The 23,868-nt window shown below is 29.8% G+C and overlaps 1 protein-coding gene across 1 annotated transcript in view; it reads right to left on the bottom strand.

Moving 5' to 3' along the window:
• Dop2R (dopamine D2-like receptor) overlaps window positions 1–15,316 on the bottom strand; it is a 340,928-nt gene extending 325,612 nt beyond the window's left edge. The window contains exon 1 of the mRNA XM_075377078.1: window positions 15,226–15,316. Within this exon, the coding sequence (XP_075233193.1) occupies window positions 15,226–15,284 (59 nt within the window). The 5' untranslated portion in view covers window positions 15,285–15,316. The remainder of the gene's footprint in view (window positions 1–15,225) is intronic.
• Between the last annotated feature and the right edge of the window lie 8,552 nt (window positions 15,317–23,868).

Genomic DNA, 23,868 nt, shown 5'->3' with positions numbered 1-23,868 from the left:
ACTAATCTGACGTAACCCAAACTGTAGATTGTAAAATATAACAATTTCTAGCTCTGATGATTTACATGAAAATGTAGTATATTTTTCTGAGCGAAGCGAGATCCCATACTGAGCGAAGCAGCTGTCGCATCAATTACTCCATACTTGTTGATTAAAGTATGGGATGAACTCTTCTATTTATAATTGTGTACACACTGGTATTAAAATTGTACTAGGCGCGTTGTTCGCGCTTCCGCGGATTCGGTTAACTAATTCAGTGGGTGATATTGTAGGAAAAGAAGAGTGAAGATGAATGAAAGAAGCCTAAAATGAAGGCGTAAGCTGAGATAATAATTTTTATTGATATAAATGTCTGCCGAGGCATTCGGATCGGTGGTACCTCTACTGAGGCTTGACTGATGACTGTGAGATGTAATTGGATGTTACAGGGTCTGAAGACGACCTCCGGTAAAGCCCATCAGGGCTCGGAAGGGTGATGTGGCGACAGGAATCGCCACAAGGGTATCTTTCACTACGGGGTTGGGATGTACACTCTGAACAATTAAAATTTAGGAAAAATCACATAACTTTAATATTCATTTCGAATTTTCGATATTCATTTCGAAACACACGGTATTGTTAAATACTCCATCTTACTTTGTTAAACTTATTTTTCATCATTTTCCTTCCCTATTTCATATTTAAAAATTATATTTACATATGTATTGTCCAAAATAATCACGGTGATTTATTAAAAGCTCTTTCTCTACAATCATAAGCCTGTGTTATTTGTTGTCCTTGAATAAACTATTTTTGGCATTAGCTAAATCATCCAAAATCTACTAAGAATTTTGTATTTTATTATAATTATCATTTTATTGATTAATTGTATGTAGAGCTAAATTAGTTAAATTCATTTGTAAATGAGGAAGGTTTACTGTCCACAGAACTACTAGTTAATGTGTCGCAGTTAATCGTCGACAAAGGCCAATCATTCACTCCGCCACACTGCTTTTAACCGAAGTTTCACAAAGCACGTACAGTCGTAATCGATCAGATGCTCCACGTAGGTAGATTGATTGTAAGCTTCTTTAGCGGTTAGGAGCCCGATAGAAACAGACGCTTGTATATTGAAATTGCTGAGAACATAAGGACGTAAATTTTCCAAAATTATTTTTCGCTTAATAAATATAATTAACAAAGTACCTTCGAGTCATCTATTTTAGTAAAGTGAAAAAAAAAAAAAATGATTCGCTGTAACACAGGAAAAATATTTCGTTTTTCGGGATAGACAAAAGAATAAAAATGAATACTACATAAATGTACACACCGGTTAAAATACAATATGTTCCTACAGATATCAGACTGTATTTGTTAGTAGAAAGGAAATTCTCCCTCAAAATTAAAAAAGAAAATGTTCATATAAAATTGTTCAAAATTTTATTTATTTGATGTTTCCTCGACTAAATTCTTTTACAGCACGCATGTAAATAAATCTTATCCATTGCACGCAAACCACTAAAAAAAATTCCCACAATATGAGATAAATAAACCTGTTTGAAATTCAAAATTATGTAAACGAAAGTAGCGTAAACTTTTCTACAAAAATGTAATAATAATGTAACATAAATTCTCCTGAAATGCATCTAAATTTTACAAATAGGAAAATTCAGTTCCAATATTTTTTTTTAGGTCAATTTTATCATAAATAACATTTTAATGTGCCAAAAATTAAAAACCCTATTTTTTTATTATTTTATCAAGAAGGGTGGGTCTAACTGTAAACTTTTCAAGTAAAAAAAAAGTGATGTTACGTTTCAATAATATAAATTTTATGTGCAATTAACAAGTTCATTATTTAATTTTCTATTAAATAGGTTACGTCGTTCAAGTGAAATACCTTAAATAGATTAGTAAACATATAAATCGATACCAACAAACCCATCGATACAAAAAATTCACTTTTTTTTGATATTATAATTTTCAATTTTATAGAAATCGGTTCATTATATAAATTTAAAAAACGAAAATTTTGAAAAAAGATTTAAAAATTTATAGTTTTTAATATATATCGAAATACCTACAACTAATGTAGCATATTTCTTATGCCACTTGATTTTAAATTCAGCAATATATATATATATATATATATATACTAGCAGACCCGGCAATGCTATTGCTAGATTTGAGTATATATGTATAGATTAAATGAAAATAATTGAAAGTTTGATAAAATATTAACAAAATGAACATTACGGAGCTTCACAAAATTTAATCTTTCCCTTTTACCCTTTCTCCGTTCCCGTTTTTCCTTTCCATCTTTCCTTTTCACTTTTCCTTTTTCCTATTTTACCCTTTTTCCTTTTCCCATTCCCCTTCCCCTGTTTTCCCTTTTCCACCCCTTCCCTTTACATTCCACCTTTTATCTTTCCCTTATTTCCTTTTCTCCTTCATCTTCCCTCTATCCCCCATTACCTTTTTCTTTTTGCCCTTTCCCCTTTACATTTCCTTTTACCGTTTTCCCCTTTTTTTCTTTTTCCCATTTTCACCTTATACCTATTTCAATTTTTCCCTTTTTACCCGCGCGTAAATCGGTCCACTAGTTTTTTAGTCTATAGAGGACACACATATCGGAAACATTGAAATTGAATCGTAAAATATTTAGTATATCGTGTGTTGCTTTTACGTCCAACAGAAGCGTTGTTTTTCAAAAAAAGCATGTTTTTACCTGTCACAGGTGTGACATCTTAGGTATATAAAAACGCGCGTATTCGAATGCAACATTGTGTGATACATATATATATAGATTGTATCATGAAGTTCACCCGTGACTTTCATAAATTTTTTTTTTATTTTTATTTTTTTTTGTTTGTAGGCGAAAAACGCCTGTGCGTTATCATTGCCCGGAATTTTTATTAATAAAAGAGGAAAACAACTCTAAAATAATAAAACTTATAAGTTAAATGATTTATAATAATATAAATCATAAAATAAAAATTTATTAAAACAAAAGTCAAAAAAGTGTCACTTTCATAACCTTTTACACTCGTGAAAATAATGGAAAAACTTCAGATAAACATATGTCCTAAAATGCTTCGTTACGAGCTATGGCTAGTAAAAGAATTCGCTCGGATTTCAGCTACCCCGGTGAAATGAGGTTGTATTGAAACTTTTTAGGACGTTAATTAAGGAATAATTCTATCCTTTAATAAACGTCATAAACAATTTCTATAAGTTTTAGTGGTTTCTTATGATTTTTGACCTGAAAATCGAATAAAATAGATCGCAAAACCGTATCTGTAGTTGTTTTTGATAAATCTGAGGTGAAAACAAATAAATTGGGATACAAAACCTTGTTCCTTATGTTTGACGTACAATAGCTTTGTTTAATGGGTATTAAATACGTAACACTTGAAGAGAATTTAAATCTGAACAAAATGGTATAAGATAAGTTTAATAGAACCAAGAAATGTTAGAAAAAAAGAATTTTATTTTGAAACAGTGCATTAATACATTTGTGACTACTTATTTAATGTAAACGAGAATAAAACTCGTTTTGAGTGATGAGAAAAAATTGTAAAAACAAAATATACTGTTAAAAATTAAAAAAAAAAAACTGGAAATTACACAAAAAATGTAAAATAAAAATTAATTAATAATTTTACAATTAATCACAGAATACAAGAAATTTGAAATATAATTATTTTACAGTTGACAATAAAATAACAACAGCTGATCAAAAATACGCAATACTGTATTAGTGTTTAACCACTGTTCACTGAATAACTGCGTAGGGGATGATCGCATGTATTGAAATTGATAAAATTTGTAGCATAAACTAGCGCCATTAAATGAATGGCAGAACTAAATAAAATGAAACAACGCATGCGCAGAGATAAGTGTAAGAGTAGGGATGAAACCACGTTTGAAACCGATGTTTGATTTTGTATTTTTAACACTGATCTTTATATAACTATATTTCTGAACTCTATATAAATTTCCTACAACTGTCCGTAAATTTTTGCTTGTGTTGCGAAAATGACCGTTCTTTTGGTTATGTTTTCTTTCTTTTTTCTGTTTAGCCTCCGCGAATCACCGTTCAGGTATTACTTCAGAAAATGATAAGTATGAAGTGTAGTTTTCTACAGTCTCAGTTCAACCATTACCGAGATGTGTGGTTAATTGAAATCCAACCACCAAAGAACACCGGTATCCACGATCTAGTATTCAAATCCGTATAAAAGTAACTGCCTTTACTAGGACTTGAATGCTGGAACTCTTGATTACCAAATCAGCTGATATTGGAAGACGCGTTCACCAGTAGTCCAACCCAGTGAATCTCTGTTGGTTATCTGACTTGAGTAAAATAAACATCCCTACCACAATGATTATAGTCGCGCAAGCGTTCAATGGTTTTATTTAGTTCCCAGCCGCTCATTCTGCGGCGTTGGAGTGCGCTTCAATATTGAACAGTTAATTGTATTTTACGCCGTATGGATCTTTTACCCAGTTATATAGAGATCATTGTGTTTAAATCATTCTGTTCTTACACCATTTTGTTCAAAATTAAATTTCCTACAAGTTCTATGTGTTAATTATCCATTTAACAAAGTTAAAATATAAAATAAAAAACAGGGTTTTTTATCTTTCACGACAGATTTCACAAACGCTACTGATGATACGGTTCTTGGATCTATATTATTCCATTTTTCTGGTCAAAAACCATAATAAATCGCCAATTCTGCTTGTTAACTAAATTTTCGGTACGATCATATTTCATCGGGGGAGCTCAAATCTGAACGAAAACTTCCACTAGTCGTTAATTCGCAAACGAAGCATTTTAGAACATATGTTTATGTGAACTTATTCCATTCTTTTAACGAGTAGAATAGGTTATAAAAATCTCGGGAGTAGTTCATGATACATTCTGTATATTTTTATGTAATCTTATTCAATATTAGAATTAAAAGAAAATCCCACATTATATTAGTATTTTATCTAACAGGGTTTTACTACAAATTTGAATTTTTATAATTAATAATAATTGGTTTATAAATAATTTTGTTAGGCTTAATTTAAATGTCAGACAAAGAGTTTTGAAAGTATATGTTTGGAGTGTCGCTTTATATGGAAGTGAAACTTGGATAATCGGAGTATCTGAGAGGAAAAGATTAGAAGCTTTTGAAATATGGTGCTATAGGAGAATGTTAAAGATCAGATGGGTGGATAAAGTGACAAATAAAGAGGTTTGCGGCAAATAGATGAAGGAAGAAACATTTGGAAAAATATAGTTAAAAGAAGAGACAGACTTATAGGCCACATATTAAGGCATCCTGAAATAGTTGCTTTAATATTGGAAGGACAAGTAGAAGGAAAAAATTGTGTAGGCAGGCCACGTTTGGAAATGTAAAACAAATTGTTAGGGATGTAGGTTGTAGGGGGTATACCGAAATGAAACGACTAGCACTAGATAGGGAATCTTGGAGAGCTGCATCAAACCAGTCAAATGACTGGCCCAAAAAACGGCTTAATTATCAATTTAAGTGATTCATTTTTATTATTACTGAAATTATAATTAATTTTAAATAAGTCTTAAGTAGAAATCTTAGAAAATATTTTTTGATCTTCTTATCAATATAATTAGAGAATCTAAACTGAAAATAAATAATAAAAATAGAAGATAACATATTAAAAAAAAAACCCCAAAATTATTAATAACGCAGTTTAATAACGACGTATAAAAGGTTCAATAGTTGCTTAGCAACCAAATGTCATTTGTTATTCACAGCTAAACATTATGTATTCACTGTGTATTAACACGGATAAACCACATTAATTGAACAGCAAAGTTAAGTAACACCTAGTATGATTAGTAAATAGTTAATTATCAGATGATAATTTATAATATATTCAAGTGTAATAGGAAAAGTTTTAATTAAAAAAGTGTTCTAAATTACGGCCAGTTTCACATTTTAGAAAAGTTCTAGTTTTTTTTTTCTAAAGCAAAACATGATTTTAAAATAAAACGGCTCTAAAAAAAAAAAAATACTTTTTTTCAACTTTTCTTTAAATTTTGAGTTTAGAAGAAGGAGTCATTATAACAATTATTAATAGGATTTAATCTAGTACAGACAACAAAGAGTCGTAATTTAATGAAAACAAAAAAAAAACCAGTACAGTTACTTTCCTAGCTCATCATAGCTCTAGATTTAAGAAGGAAAATATAATAATCAGAAAAAAAATGGGATAAAGCTTTTTATTTGCATTTTCCCCCGTTTTATGACTCAGGGATCTCAAAAAAAAAACAGTGGGGGTAATGTACGTACTTACTTGTGTTCACTTATTTAAACCTTAATAACTTTTGACTGGATAAACCGATTTTGATAAAATGTGGTACAGCGACTTGTGTATATGGGACAAATTGTTGGTAAAAGTTTGAGGTCAATATCTCCAAAGGAGAAGTAGATAGTTTCTCTGGGTTAATATTTTCAAAGTTTTACAAACATAACCCCACTTAACATTAAGTTCAGTACATTCGTATATGCTTAACTTAACATTTAAAAAAAAAATTGTCCCAACATTCTCCCCTTTTCCAAAAATCGAAAAAGCTATCTTTTTATTTACTACATTTTTTAACCGATTTTTTTTTATATCTCTCTAGGTTTTTTGTTTGTTTAACCGTATTGCTTCAGAAGATGAGATGGATGACATTGTAGGTGTGAAAATGCCATACCTGACCGGGATTTGAAGCTGGGACCTCCGGATGAAAGGCCGAGACGCTACCACTCGCGCCACAAAGGCCGGCACTGATAGCTTAATAGTAGTGAAAATTACCCCCCCAAAAAAAAAATAAAAAATACTTTGGCGCCGATCAAAGTTTATAAATATCAATATTTGGAATTTTTTTCAACTTTTTTTGGTTTGTTTAATTTTTTAATAATAATATTACCATAAAATCTCATCATAATTCACCCCAACCACAAAAAAATAAAAATCTTAGGTAACTTTTTAATAACAATACATTTATCAGTGGAATTTTTTTTCTTTCTATTAACATAGTTAACGTAATCAAATAACGTAAAATCTTGGTAAATGAAACGCAATTTTGAAAAGTGATCCTGGAGTAGAAAAAAGTAAAAAATATATAGATTTTTTATATTTTTTAAACTTTTTTCATATAATTATTTTTCCACTGTTTAACAATAAATAACCAATGCCAGGGAAGTATAACAACTTTTTTGTCAGCTTATTTTGAAGTATGCTTTATTATTTTATTAAAGTTAATTTTATTTTTTCGTATAATTTTTATTTAAAAAAAAATATTAATAAATTTATGATAGAGTCTGTTTAAACAATGAAAAAAACTATGAAAAACAAGACGTTTGTAAGAAATATAAGAAAAGAGAAATCATGATAAATGTAAGAACAAGAAAGCAGAGAAATGATATAACTATTACCGTGCCGAGAAAAGCTTCGCTGAAATGCAAGAATAAGTATTACCTTTTTATTTCACCCTTTCCACTCAAATTATTTTGAATTTTTGTAAAAAAAATTGATGTGGACACCACATAACTTCCTGTGTACGCCTTACATATACCATTTTTTTTTTTAAATGAAAAATACATAAAATTTTATTTAACTAATAGCATCTAATATTTATTCATAATTTTTTTTTATTGTTATTATTGAATTAATATTTATTGTAAACATTTTTTTACAATCAGAGGTTAATAATTATTAATAAATTAATATATTTAAATGAAAAAAAAAGGATGAAGTCGGATTTGAACCGATGAGCGTTCCCCTTGTAAGATCGAAATATATCATTAATTAAAATTTAATTTGGCTATAACTCTAAACCAGTGAAAATTAGTACCACTTATGATATATCGTTAAAAGCTATCAATGAGGGCTTAATACTGCAGTTAAAAATAGTCCAAAATCCAAACTTTTTTGGACATTTTTGGTTCAGTCGATTGCAATCAAAAGGGGAGGTGCACAACTAGATGTTATAATAGTCCTAAACCCAAAATTTCAACATCTTACGGCTAATCGTTTTTGAGTTATGCTAGTACGTACATACATACGTACAGACGGCAAGCCGAAACTAGTCAAAATGGATTTAGGGATGTTCAAAATGGATATTTTTGTTGAGATCTGAAAACTGAATTTTTTTGCGATCACAATATTTCTTTTACTTCGTACAAGGAAATAAAAACTTAGCGACTAACAGGAACCGCAAGTACTCTTTTACAAAATGGAAAAATAGTAATTGGTAAAAAATCGGTTTAATTGTAGAAGAGAAATACTTCAATTTACATAAAAAAATATATTCGTAAACCCCAGTTCAAAAACACTGTAATAAAAAGTAAAAATACTAATTGTTTTTTTAATGCCGAATTGAAAAAGTTAAAAAAACCTTTTTTTTATTAGGTTTTGCTGTGTTTTTGTTATTTGTTGAAAAAAATAAATTTTTTTTAGCAAATTTTAATAATTCTTCAGATTTTTTATTTAAAATATGGATTCATCTAACAAGAACTGCTGCTCTTATGAACATCCTTTTATTAAACAAAACGTAAGGTAAGAACATTTGTAAAATAAGGAATGAAGTAAAAAACTGCTATCCAGCTCGAGTAGGCTCTCTAGCACATTATTAAAATACTTTTTTTCATGAAAAATAATGAAGATAAATTTTTCTCATGAAAAATAATGAAGATAAATTTTTCTCATGAAAAATAATGAAGATAAAAAAACTCTTGTGCAGTTCTGCATGAAAAGACCGATTTATTACTTCCAACGCTCACTATTTCGCAATCAGAAACGCAATGATTTTTAGAGTACAATACATTACATACGTTCGATTAACGAGTAGACCATACCCATGAGCGTATGTCTCAATCCACTCACTGCATAAACGCGTATGAAAAATACACCACAACACAGTCGAGATAAACTCGGTGTTTGTTGTCGACATTAGATTGACAATAACTTAAGAATGATTCCACCAACCTTAATCAAATTGTCACAGACACAACTTCAGATACACTATTACATTATATATAAATTTCAATGAAACTAATCAAATAGTTTGGGAGATTTTTGAGCCACAAATTTCATACGTAGGCATGCAAACGAAATTACATTTTAAGAGAATGGTTTTTTTGTACTCCTCATACCTGAAAACGGAAAGAAACTTCAATTTCACTCCAAATCTCGCATAGAACTAAAAGTAATAACGTACGTTTCTTCGACAGGTGGTAAAAAGAAAAATATTTCAAATCGTTTATGCAGACAAGGTTCAGCAAAAAAATCTTATACTTAACCTATTAAAAAATACACTTATAATTAACCACCTAAGTAACTTTTATTGCAAGAATTTTTTTTCTTAATTTATACGTTGCAATCTGTTCAACTAGTGAACAATGAGAAATCTCCACGGCCCAATGAGATGATGATATGATTGACATGTAAATGAGGGCTAGTCTTGTACAGACTCACTGATCCACTGTATTACAGATCCACTGTATTATTTAAATCCGTACAAAAGCAATAAACTTTACTTGGATTTAAATCCCAGAACTTTCGACTTCGAAGATCTGCTGTTAAACGACTGATTTACGTTGACGAGTTAAATACTAGACAACCCGGTGAGCTCTTTATAAAATTATACAAAAAAAATTCGTTGAAATCAATCCATTAGGTGAATATTAAAACTTAAACAAACATTAAAAAAATAATAGGGTTGAAAACAAAGACTAAAATGGGTCAAATCTGAATCCCCGCATTTTTTTAAGTCTGTTAAAAAAAAGAAAAAAGAATGGATCTTTCTACCAACTTCACTAACACAATGGGAAATACATAACGAACATGAAATTTATCTGAATTTAAAACATATATAATTGAGAATTTAGAATTTTCTAAAATTATCACCTTTGCCTAAAAATGAACAACGTTATTAATAATTATTATTATTTTTTTTTTTAACTTTTATTACCCCAATATATTTTCAATGTTTAATTTGTAGTACTTTTAAAAATAAAAATAAAATAAATAAATAATAATATAATAAATAAAATACGGAACTGACTTTTTTAAACGGTTAATAAACGTAATTAAATTGAATAATTAATTCAACAATTAAAGTTAAAAATAATAGTATGAAAATACAATAAGTTACTACATTAAATTAAAGCATTTGAATTTTATTTTCATCTAGACAACGAATAATCTTGTTAACTGCAGAAAAAAGGGTAAAAAACTTAAACATGATTAAGTTAAGAGTTTCTGGTAACAACATAATTACGTAGTATTAACTTGTAAAACTTTACGGATTACCGGTTGTTACGTTGAAAGCTTGATAGTGGTGCAGTTTTAAGAGGATGACCTTTCATCATAGCAAACTTTTTAACACCAATTTTCTTAAACTTTTAACAAAATAAACGTCATGAAAGAATAAAGTGCATGTTTCAAATTAAGTTGTAAAACATTTCGACCATTCTATCTTATCTAATTCATATAAAAAAAAAACTATATATATATATATATATATATATATATATATGTGTGTGTGTGTGTGTGTGTGTGTGTGTGTGTGTGTGTGTGTGTGTGTGTGTGTGTGTGTACAGAGTGTTTCTAAAGTGGCGGACTGACTATACATTTTCGGATTCTATATGTAAAACTAAACAAAAAATATTCTTAGGAAAAATAGTAATTTCTCATTTGTTCTCCCGGTGTCCAATATTTGTTATTTTTATATAAAAATTTATATCTCAGGTTCGGATAGACTAATCACATTAGTATTTGGTAAGCGTTTTGGTAATAAAGTTTTAAAATTAGCATAAATCAGGACTTAAATACCTTCAAAAATTACAAAATGGCGTCGTTTTATCTGCATTAACCCAACGAAAAAGCACAGCAGGTTAAAAATAAAGTGAATTACGTAGCAAATATTAGAAATAGCATAAATTAAGATACAATGCAGACTAAAATTCTACAAACATATACTTTGTAAACAAATTCGATATATCAAATTTACTACTACTAATTATAGAATTCTACTAAATATGTTAAAACCCTTTTAATTTTTTTTTTTGTTAAATCCAGAACGACTGTTTTAGTTCTTTAAATTTGTATGAAAAAATTAACTACTAAATTAGTTTTTAATTAACAATTACAAATCTTAACTGAATTCGCTTCTTTTTCATTTATCCGCCAACCTAACCACCCTGAACACAGTACGGAGTACGAAAAAAAGACTTTTTTCTCCCTAGAAAAAAGAGATTAATCTATCTAATATTTCCTTTGTTGTAAAATAATTAATTATTTAAAATGTCAAAAAAGAAGTTTAAAATCTAGAAAAAAGGAATATATTATTTAAAATTAAATACCTTCAAGTTCGTTATTGAAAAAAAATTGCAGAGAAGTTTAATTAATTTGAAAAAAAGATTTTTCTTTGTAGAAGAAAAATTTATTATTGACAATGCATAATTAAACTTCAAGAATTAAAGAAATAAATAATTTTTTTTTTTTTTTTAATAAACATGTCTCTAATAGCAATTTAAAACAGAAAAATGAATCTATTATTGTTAACAGCTCACATAAACATGGTATTCTGCAATTAAATTCTTTTTCACAAAGGATCCTGATTTAATCAAGGGTTCTGTACAATTTTAATTAGTTGCTCGTTATATTTTTCTAAACAATGCCCATTCTGTTTTAAAATTAATCGTGAACATTGATTTGAGATTCCAATTTTACGGAGATTTTTTAAACGTGAATACGAACTACTACCACATATATACAGAATTGTTTTAAACATTAATCCAATGGTAATCTTAGCAGAAAAGAAAATAGTAATTATTATCATAGTAACAATTTTACCCAAATAAATTGTATGAAAATAACCAATTTACCATAAAATTTTTGTTAAATTAATCTGGTATGAGGCATACTAATGGGAATTTTATTAAACAAAATTTAAACTACCATTATCTGGAAGATTGTTTTTAGTAAATTAATTGTTTTAAAATAAAAAGCCTTTCTATTACCGAAAAATTTGGAAATAAATTTTTTTCCGATGATTTTGAGGAATCCCATTTACGGGCGGAGTGTCAGACTCGCTAATAGGTTCCGCTAGATGTTATTAACGGAGCCTATATGTGCCTGCGTACTACCGACCAAACCTCGTATCTCACCGATTCACCCCTCCCGGGATCTGGTTCATAATTAAGCAGTGCACGTACCCGGGAGATGCCTTTGGGCCAGAGGGATCCAGAGTCTTCATGCTTTATCACCTACGCCCATCTAAGCAAGCGTGGACGAACGACAGCTCCGCAAACAGCTGTTTTTCACCCTCCGACCCTCCGGTCATATTCTTCCGCCTCAATCTAAGGACTTTGTATTGTGGTACTCTGTAGAAGATCCAACTGGAAGCATCCATCAATTCCTCTCCACACTTACTTTGGTTTGCAGGACCACAGCCACGAATCCTGCAACTGTTTCAAAGTGGTACTGGCTTTTCAATATGGTGTCTGTTATGTCATTTACCATAATCTGCCATCTGCCTCGTGACTGCAACGCAGAGGCGACGTTCCTTCTCCCACCTCCAGCACTGAAAAATGAGATGTTCAGGAGTGTCAAGTTCTTGGCAGTATGAGCAAAGAGGATCCTCTGCTCTTCTACTTCCAAGCAGATATGAGCGGAAGGTACCGTTTCCAAGAGTGTTTGATTTATGTCAATTTAAAATGAATATTTCGTTACAATTCCAAAAATATTAAGCATTTTTTTTTATTCTTAGGTCATTCCTGAACTAAAGAATACTTTAATAAAAGGCATAGGATTTTTTTAATTTTATTTCTCCTTTTACAATGAAACTAATTTACTTTACTTTATTTCAGTAAAAATCACACGTAATTTTTTTTTTTTTTATTGATAAGTTACAATATTCTTCCCGTGTTTAATTTTAGGGTTGATTATATTTAAATTTGTTTCTGATCTTCTTCTAGGCGAACGGTTTAGCTATAAAGGCCGTCTCTCACATCCCAACTGCCTAACTCCTCTATCCCGCCAACTTTGCTTCTCCAATTTCCTTCTCTTCATCGCCGCCATTACTCCAGAAACCCACAAATTTGTCCCCGTTTCCTCCTCTCTTCTGGAGTCCATTCCAACATCCTCGTAGGCCAACTGTACTCGACCATACTCTCCGAACATGCCCGTACCATTGTAGTCTTCTTCCCTCCAAAACATCAATCATTGTACCGGTTGCCCCAATTCTTCTTCAGATATCTTCATTTCTCACGCAATGCATTCTAGAAACTCCGCAACTCCAGCGCAACACATTCATCTCTATAGCCAACAACGTTATCTCATCTCTTTTTCTAATTTCCCAAATTTCTGACCCGTATAATAAAATGCTATCATTAGCACTCCTTCACTACCAATACTTGTACCGTTTTTTGATCGTTATTGAAATTAAACCCGATCCAAATAAAATAATTGATTAATTTGTTTACAAATAAAACAAATTAAGAAATTTAATGAAAATAATGATAAACGATAATCTAAATTTGGTAATATATCGTAATAGAAAAAAAATTTTGGTAACTGGTTTTCTTTTGTTATCCTTGACAACCAGCGATCCCAGAGTCAAAAAGTATTTTCTCAGTGCAAAATAATATTTTTAAGTAATTCATTACTTTCATACTTAAATACCGGGTGATTCAAAAAGGACTTTCAAACGAATTTTAAAAGCATATAAAAATTTATTTAGATAACTTCCAGATTCGGTTGAGGTATCATCTCATAGCAAAACACATCAATTTTTGAATCACGTAGTTAATTAGTACCGAATTTGGCCATCAGCGTTGTTACCGGTGTTGTTAAAAATGTATACGTTTATTGGTGCGGAACGTACTCCCTAAAGCACCCCGCTAGATTTTTTCTTGTAGAGTTTCACTAAAGATCGGGTTTATTGCCCTCCCTCGCCTTCTGATCTTGTTGAATGAGATTTCGAATCAACGCTGCAGCTTCAGAGATAACGCCCGACTTTCCGGTTACAGTCTGGAATAAAATCGAATTCAGGTGGTATGTATGTCGCATAAAAAATGGAAGCCATACCAAACCAAAGTGAATATTGGGTGAAAACTTTGATGAGTTTCTATGAAATAAGGCCTCAAATGAATTTGTAAGTTATCTAAATAAATTTTTTATGCTTTTAAAGTTATGAAGGTCATTTTGAATCACCTGGTACTTTTATTATTTCATTTAATTTTGTTTCTAAAAAAAGAATGTTGATGGAGTTATACAACTCATTTCTCGTTTTTTTTCTTTAAGAAAGAGTGGACATCAACACCTAACTCCATTAGCCCGGTGGAAGTTGGTAGCGCTTGTAAAGATGCCAAGGCTGACCAGGAATCGAACCAGTGACCTCCATATGAAATGCCGAGATACTACACACTCAGCCACGGAAACCAGCTTTTTTTTTAATTTTATACATCAACTAATGAATTAGATTTTAATTTTTACACAATTTCTAGTTTTTTTTTCATTTTAATCAAATTTGTATCTTCTATAATAAACAAAAATTCCTTTTCTTAAATATAAGATAAAAAAAATTATATAATTATTGTACGTATATATTATTATTTATGAGATGACAAGAAGGTATATAGTTTTTTTTTAATAATTAAACATCAGGTTATTCATAATAATAATAATTATACAACAATACTGTTTTATTTGTGTGTAGTTCTACATATAAAAAACGGAAGAAATTAAAAAAATCCTTTTTTATCTGGTAATGATTTTTATATTACTTTGCTTAAAGCATCGAACGTAGAAGATATATTGTATGGAGACATATATACACGCACAGCCAAATGACGCACTATTAGCTGTGAGGGTGAGGGTGATTTATCATGTTAAAATGTGCAGAATATCTAGGATTAAAAACAATATATTTCAACTCTTTTACAATGTCATCCAAATAGCGTGAAGGCAGTACACTCCGTATTTTAATAAATTTATAAAAAGATAGTTGTAGTAAGAAACTAAGAACGATTCATTACTCCACATACTCGTATTTTCCACATCTATTACAATATATTTTCTGATTATTAAAAAAAAAAAATATTATTTTACAGTCCAATTAATTCAAAACACACTTCGTATAAATAACAAAGTTATTACAAAATGCTATCATGTTATTTGGATTTAATTACACAAATTTATACATTACATTTCACTTACCGATCAATGCTGATGGCTACTAAATTAAATATAGATGATGTGCTACATGTAACGTCCATTGCAATGTAAAAGTCGCAGACAAACGGTGGAAGACTCCAAGAGCCATTGACCTGAAACAATTGACAATCAATCAGTTCAACTCACACAGATTAACAAAATGTATGTAACATACAATCTATTGTGTTATACGTATACACAATACTGTTTTTATCTTTCTTTCTGCCTGTCTACATTTTTTCTAAAGGTTTTCTTTTCTTATTTAATTCATTTCTTTTCATCACTCCTTCACTTTTTTTTATTAATCGATCAATCATTCTGCATGTCAATCACAGATGGTCAGTTCCAAAATATCTATAATAAACAATACATATATAGTTTCTACATTGAAAATTCAGAGGAAAATAATTAATTAGAAGATCATATAGAAGTTCATATAACATAACTGTAACTGAAGTCAGATTTTTAAAAAAAACATCATGACATTTTATTAAAGAAATATTGGTGTCACCTAAAAATAAACGTATTGTTTGGAAAATTTACCCGCTGTAAATCCTTTTTAATGAAAACCTATAATTCTGACAGTTGTACAAAACAAGAAGATAAATCAACGCTAAAGAAAATGTTTAAATTTATTTTTAAAATGCTCGAGTCCAAATATAATTAAAATCTTAGTAATAAAATTGTGTATATTTATGGATGTAAGTGTTAGAATGTTCTATATATAGGAGTTTACGAAGATAATTTCAAATTTTGGTAAATAATTCTACTTAAATTGAATATATACATATATTTTTTTGTCCGGAATGGTATTAGCTGACACACGTCGACTAGTAGAGTAAATTTGATTGACATTTTTGTGTTTATTTTCAGTATAATTTTTGGGATCCCGTTTAAAATTTCTAGTCAAATCTCAGCTGTTCATCAATGATTTGAACAAGAAAAGCGTCATTTTTTTTAGAAAAAAAGATTAACATATTTCATCTAATAAAACATAATTCAATAAAACAAATATTTTCGGAGCTATTAATGAATTAATAGATTAAAATGGCGAGCATTTTGGAATTTGGAAAGTTAAAATTTTCAAATTTGTTTATTTTGTAGATTTTTTTATAGTATATGTGCATTTCATTAAAATAACTCAGTCAGTTCTTAACATATAAACTTTTATTTACAAGATCTGATGTGGACACCACATGACATCCTTGTACGCCTATTAAATTACATATAAACTTTTTTTTTTAAATTAAAAGTACATAAAATTTTATTTCAATAAGAATTTCTGATTTTTTTATTGTTATTATTGAATTATTATTTATTGTAAAACATTTTTTACAATCACAGCTTAATAATTATTAAAAAATCTATATTTTAATTAAAATAAAAAAAATAAAGAAATGATGTCGGGATTTGAACCAATGTGTCTTCCCCTTGTAAGATCCAAATACTTTATTAATTAAAATTTTATTTGACTATAACTCTGGAACTAACGAAAATAACTGCCACTTACGATATATCGTTGAAAATCTCTCAAAGAGGATTTATTAATGATGTTAAGAGAAAGTCCAAAATCAAAATTTTTGGATTTTGGGCTTTTAGAACATTTTTGGTAGAGTCGATTGCAATCAAAAAGGAAGGTGCACAATTAAATTGTACAACAGTCCTAAATTAAACATTTTAACATTCTACAGCTAATCATATTTTAGCTATGCGACATACTTACAGACGTCACGCCGAAACTATCAAAATGGATTCAGGAATGGTCAAAATGGATATTTCATTTGAAATCTTAAAATCGAAATTATTCGCGATCACAATACTTTCTTTACTTCGTACAAAGAAGTATGAAACACAAAATACAGAGGGAATATTAAGCGAAAAGGGTGTTTGTCACATGTAGTTTTTTGTTTATTTTGATATTTGGAATCAATCCCTTACATTTGCCCAATACCCCAAGTGTGTGTGTGTGTGTGTGCACGCGCTCACAGTATTTATATGCTCATTAGATATTATCAAAGGATTCTTCATTTTCTTCCCCATCTCTATATATTAAGGGGAAATTTCGTGCATAGATAAGAACTTTAGTTAGATTTTGTTCGATCTCTTTAATTATTGGAAAAAAAGAGTCTTAAAGAAATATAAGAAAGGAAAAAAATTAATGTTTAAGATACATTTAAGTTACAGCATATAATTACAGGAATGGTAATTTTTTTTCAAATTAACATCTTATACTGTTTCAATATTTTTCATACATAAGATTATAACAATAGGCATTTATTTAGGAAAGGATAAACTCATTTACTGTTAGGTGTGTTAGGTACAACAACTAAAAGGTTTAGAAGCGATGTTACATGGTACAAGTCACTCTTGAAACCGATAAGGCCGTCAAAAAGCATCTAAAGCGAATAAAGATAAAAAGCATCTCACATCATGCTTACAAAAAAGGGAATGATCCCATTTCATACTGCCTTCTTTTTTTTGAATTACAGGCTTTTTTTTCTTTAATGTGTCATACAGGCTATTGTACACCGGCATGCGAAACATAAGGAGGTATAGGTGTTTTTTAATAAACAAGTGACACCTTTACTCAGTCCATCACATCATTACTTTCAGAGAAATTAATTCTGGTTAGTTCTTGTGGTACGTAGAATACTACAATGTAATTCATATATTTCAGTTGGAATTCATCAATCTTATTTATTAAAATTTGTACAAAATAAGTTTTCTTTTTTCTTTTTAGCCTCCGAAACCACCGTAAGGTATTACTTCCATATGATGAATGAGGATGATTTGTATAAGTGAAGTGTAATCTTGTACAGTATCAGGTCTACCATTCTTGAGATGTGTAATTAATTGAAACTCAACCACCCAGGAACATCGATATAAAAGTACGATTTTAACCTTAGAAGACTTCAAAATCAGCTGATTAGTGATGACGAGTTCACCACTACACCGACCCAGTGGATTATGTAAAAAATAATTGAATACAAAAAATAATTATAGAGAACAAATTAAACAACAGAATATAAAAACAATAAGAAACTTATTGTGAGTTAAAAAGATTTCCAGAGGTTTTCATATCTTACCTTAAGATTAAATAAATGTAAAAAATATACATATTATTCGTAAATGTTCAGAAAACTCAGTTAACAGGTAAAGTGAGGATGGATTGCTTGTTGTGTTGACTGGCATTTTGGTTCCTACGAAGTCCTATCATAATACACTATTCTCTTCACTGTGCAATTATTAATGTCAACCACTACTTCAGACAACCTATACAGAATTACTGCGCTTCTATATGAAAATAATAGCTTTCTATTAAAAAATGTAGAAAAATGTTTTCTTTGCATAAAGCATAATCAGTTACTTTAGTTTTAATCACTTTTTTTTTTTAATTTTATCAAAACGAACACTGAAATTTTATTATATACAACATCTAAGCAGTATGATTTAGTTTTAAAGATTTCAATGAAAAACGCGTAATTTAAAAAAAATAATAATAATAATTCAACAAATATATTTAAATTAAATAAATTTAAGTTTATTAGGCGTGACGTTAGCAACGTCATTCTATTATGTTCTTTCATAAGTCGAATTTTTTCTCAACTACACCAAAAAATACTCTTCTTTCAAAGAATATAAAATTTAGCTCTTTTTTTTTTGTTTACGATGAGCGTGAGGAACCTCATTTACGGGCGGAGTGGAGTATCGGACTCGCTAACAGGTTCCGCTAGATGTTATTAAGAGAGGGTATATGTGCCTGCGCCCCGCCAATCAAATTTCATATCTCACCGATCCGCCACTTCCGGGGTCAGGTTTACAATTAAGCATTGCACGTCCCCGGGAGGTGGGGACGTGAGGAATCCAGAGGAATCCAAAGTAGTGGTGGGATAAACGATTATTTTTCAGGAATCGATTCTTTCGATTCGATTCTCAGAAAGGATTGGTAAAAAAGAATCGTTCGTCCGATTCAATGATTCTTCTCCTTCCCAACACTACCAGTAATTTAAACTCTAATGCGCATGCTCTCTTTCTTTTCTTCACCCATGTTTAGCGGTTCATCTCTCCTCATACTGCTGTTCGACTCAACTAATGCATACCCACTAAATCTCCTCGATTCTTCTCTTTTCAACTCTTATTCGACTCCTTAAGAAAGATTGCTATGAATCGAATCGTAACTGAGAAAGACTTGGTTTCCTATCGCCTATTCAATTCATTGTTGAGAATCGTAAACAGAATCGGTTTTCTCCGCAAACCAAATCTTGATTCTTTCGTTCAGTATAAAGAATCGAATCGAAGGAACGACTCGTCACGATTCATCCCATCACTAATCCAGAGTCTCCGTTCTTCATCACCGACGCCCATTCACACAAGCCTGGATCAACGACGGCTCCGCAGAGAGCTGTCTCTCTGACCCTCCGGTCATGTTCTTCCGCCTCAATCTGAGGGCTTTGTATTGTGGTACTGTGTAGAAGATCCATCTGGAAGCATTCATCAGTTTCTCTCTTCCCGGACTTTGGTTTACAGGACCACTGCCATGAATCGTCTGACTGTTTCAAAGTGGTACAGGCTTTTCAACATGATGTTTATTATGTCATTTACCGTAATCTGCCCCGTAATTGCAACGGAGCGGCCATGATCTTTCTGCCACCTCGAGCACTGGAAAATAACATGTTCAGGAATGACAAGTTCCTTAGAAATTTAATTTAGAAGATAAAAAATTAAATATTGAAATAAATAATAATAAAAAGAAATATATTTTATAGGTTGTATAAACTATTTAAAACATTTATTCCAGTTACTTTTCTAATTTAAGTTTTTTCTAATGCATTCTAACTAATAACATTTTCTTTAAAAATATATTAAAATTGTTTAACCTAAATGGAAATGTGCGCTATTCACTGCAGGTATACAAGTATTATTAGAAATTTTAAACACGCAACTCGTATATAATAATAACAATAATAAATAACAATGTAATAACAACGTATTACACATTAAATTTAGGTAGATAAAATAAATTTATTTATTTTGCATTTAAATTAGCTTAAGTTGTTTATTAAATGAAACATATTGCAACAGGTCAGGTTGGGTTTTGTTATTATTCTCTTTTCTTGTTTTTTTTTTTTTAAATATTTTACACAAAATCTGCATGCAATAACAAATATGTACTGTACAGATACGTTATTTGCATATGCAAATTTAACAACATGCTTTTTTATTAAAAAAAAAAAAAATGTATTATTATAAAACAAGTTTTACTTTTAAAAATAATAAAATAGAAAAGTCTAATAATAATCAAAGAAAAATTTTCGTATTCATATAACACTCGGATTAAATTTATAATGATATTTTTTTTTTTTTTGCATTACGTTATATTTATTTTAAAGCATACTGATTGCTAATAATAAGAAATGAAGACCAGATAGATGATAGGCAAGATCAAAAGTAACGAAAACAAAAGCACTTTTCATTTAATATTAAGTGAAAAATAAGTTAAAAAGACTGTATTACATAAACTGGCAACTAAATTAAAAAATTAATAAAATACAAAAATGAAAAAAACAAATAAGGGCAACATACTCGAATATCAACCTAAAAAGGTAATTTAAGGTTATTATATTGCTTTCAGAATTACTAACAAGGTACGTACAAATATAGCAAAGTAGATGCTGAGATACCAGAAAAAATCCTCAATTATTAAACTGGGCAAACAGGACGAATATTTATCGACAAATAAAAAGAATACATATCAACACTGCTTAAAACAACATAATCAATCTATCTCAATTACCTCACAGAAACTAAATATATTTTTTACAAACTATGTAGTAAAACTACAACAAAATACAATTAAATAAGCAATAATAATAATAAACTTTAATTTTGGAAACAGACCGCCGGAACTCTCGACTTCCAAATCAGCTGATATGCGAAGACGCGTTCAACACTAGACCGACCCGGTGGGTTAAAAAGATCTAGCGAAAATGTATTTTCGTTTATTTAGAAATTTATTAGTTTTTAGGATTTAAAAAAAATAATAATAAGAAATAATGATTGGTAAAAGCTTATTGATAGAAAATAAATTAAATTTAAAATTAATCATAAGTTCTCAAAGAAGATTTAATAAAAAAAAAAAGAAAAAGAAAAGGAAGACTGACTTTTCGTTATTTTATTATTTACTATTGCCCTGCTCAAACACATAACTAGTCATCATGACCGTCACAGAGTAAGTATTGCTATGTGAATACGCCAAAAAATATTGCTAACAACAGTACTGATAACAGATGCTGCATCATAACGACCATGGTTTTAACTTAACCCACTCAGATGTTTTTCTACCATAAATTGAGCGTACCTCAAGAACGATTCATGTGATATTCATCAAATTCTCACATGCAAAATTTCAGGTACGCTTCTATAGAATAGACAAAATTCAATGAAACTGATCCTATAGTTTTGTAGATTTTTGAGCTATAAAATTTTATTCATAGGCTTGTAAATAAATATTTACAAAATAAATAAATATTTACCAAAATTTAAGTGAATTATAATTTCGTACTTTTAATACCTCAAAACGTAAAAGAAACAATTTCATCCCCCCCCCCTCAAACCATATAACTGAAAGTAATAACGTACTTTTCTTCGAAATGTAGTTGAAAAAAATTAAAAATAGAAAAGATGACGCTCTAAAGATATATTTTGTTCAATTTTTCAAGCAAAAATTACAAAATTCACTCATAAATTGGGTCTCAGTAATTTTAATGTAACTTCATTTTATCCTGGCAGCATAAATCAGATCGAAATATTTCGCTAGCCGTTACTCGAAAATAGAACGTTTTCGGACATATGTTTTCATACGTACGTTAATGTTCCAATTAAGTACAATTTAGAATCGCTTCTTCAGTCTCATTTCTTTCTTTATACGAGAGATTTCTTTATAAAAATAATAACAAAAAGAATCGTTAAATCAGTGTGAAACTGAAATATTATATACAGTGATAAAACCAGTAATATTCGCTCATGTGGTGTAAGTGAGAACATGTCGGATCCGTAACCATGGACTCATCGGTTCGAATCTGAAATCATATACATACATATTTTTTAACTTTTTTTTTAAATTTAAATATATTGATTTATTAATAATTACTAACCTTTGTACAAATTTTTGAATTAAAATGAAAAGTACATAAAATTTTATTTCACTAATAACTTTTGATTTTTTTCATACTTTTATTTTTATTATCATATTGAATTATTATTCATTGCAAAACTTTTTTACTATCACAGGTTAATAATTATTAATAAATCATTATATATAAATTAAAAAAAAGTTAAAAAAAATATATATGACGTCCGATTCAAACCGATGTGCCTTTCATTATAAGATCCAAATATTTCATTAATTAAAATTTTATTTGGCTACAACTCTGGAGCCAATTAAAATAAGTATCATTTATGTACTTATCATATCACTTATGTACATCGTTGAAAAGCTCTTAATGAGGGCTTATTACTGTAGTTAAGAGAAAATCCAAAATCCATTATTTTTTTGGATGTTGGGCATTTTTGGTTCAGTCAATTGCAATTAATGAGAGGTGCACAACCAGATATTACAATACTCCTAAATCAAAAATTTCAACACCCTACGTCTAATCGTTTTTGAGTTGTGCTAGATATATACATACGTACGTACATACAGACGTCACGCCAAAACTAGTCAAAATGAATTCAGGGATGGTCGAAATGGATATTTCCGTTGAAATCTGAAAACCGAAATTTTTCTGATTACAATATTTTCTTTACTATACACAAGAAAGTAAAAATGCTCATGTATCAAAGCATCTACTTATCAGGACGAGAGCACTAATTTATGTGTGACGTAAAATATTTTGGAAACTAACGGTGAAAGAAAGATATTAAATGACTTCAATTTTTTTGAGGATTTTTCTAGCGTAAATTTTTTAACGTTACTTTTTTTTTAAATTTGCAACATAGATTTATGTAAAAATTTTTAAATTATGTATCACAATAATACCATTCCTGTACACAATTTTTGAGTTACCACCTATAGGGACATCCTAAATACATAGGGTGTTTTGATTTAATATCGAAAAAAATTAATTCTTTCCAGGGTTGGTAATTCTTTCCAGGGACAAACCCACCGGGTTGGTCTAGTGGTGAACGCGTCTTACTTCCAAATCAGCTGATTTGGAAGTCGAGAGTTCCAGCGTTCAAGTCCTAGTAAAGCCTGTTATTTTTATACGGATTTGAATATTAAATCGTGGATACCGGTGTTCTGTGGTGGTTGGGTTTCAATTAATCACACATCTCAGGAATGGTCGAACTGAGAATGTACAAGACTTACACATCATTTACTACACTCATACATATCATCCTCTGAAGTATTATCTGAACGGTAGTTACCGGAGGCTAAACAGGAAAAAGAAAGAAAAGGTACTTTTACAAAATTTAATTTTAATATTCCGTCTAGATGGCGATATAGCTGTAGAAGGGAAGTACTGTAATCAGTCCAATTTGGGAATATGTGGTTTTCATAGGATCTTGATGTTTTGACACCTAAGGAACCCAGAAAACCGGATGGAAAGTTTCCAATTGTTAATGGTCGTATGTACGTGTGTGTGT

The sequence above is a fragment of the Lycorma delicatula genome, chromosome 10, assembly GCF_047948215.1.
Source record: "Lycorma delicatula isolate Av1 chromosome 10, ASM4794821v1, whole genome shotgun sequence".
NCBI lineage: Eukaryota > Metazoa > Arthropoda > Insecta > Hemiptera > Fulgoridae > Lycorma > Lycorma delicatula.
This window is presented reverse-complemented; position numbering and strand designations above follow the sequence as displayed.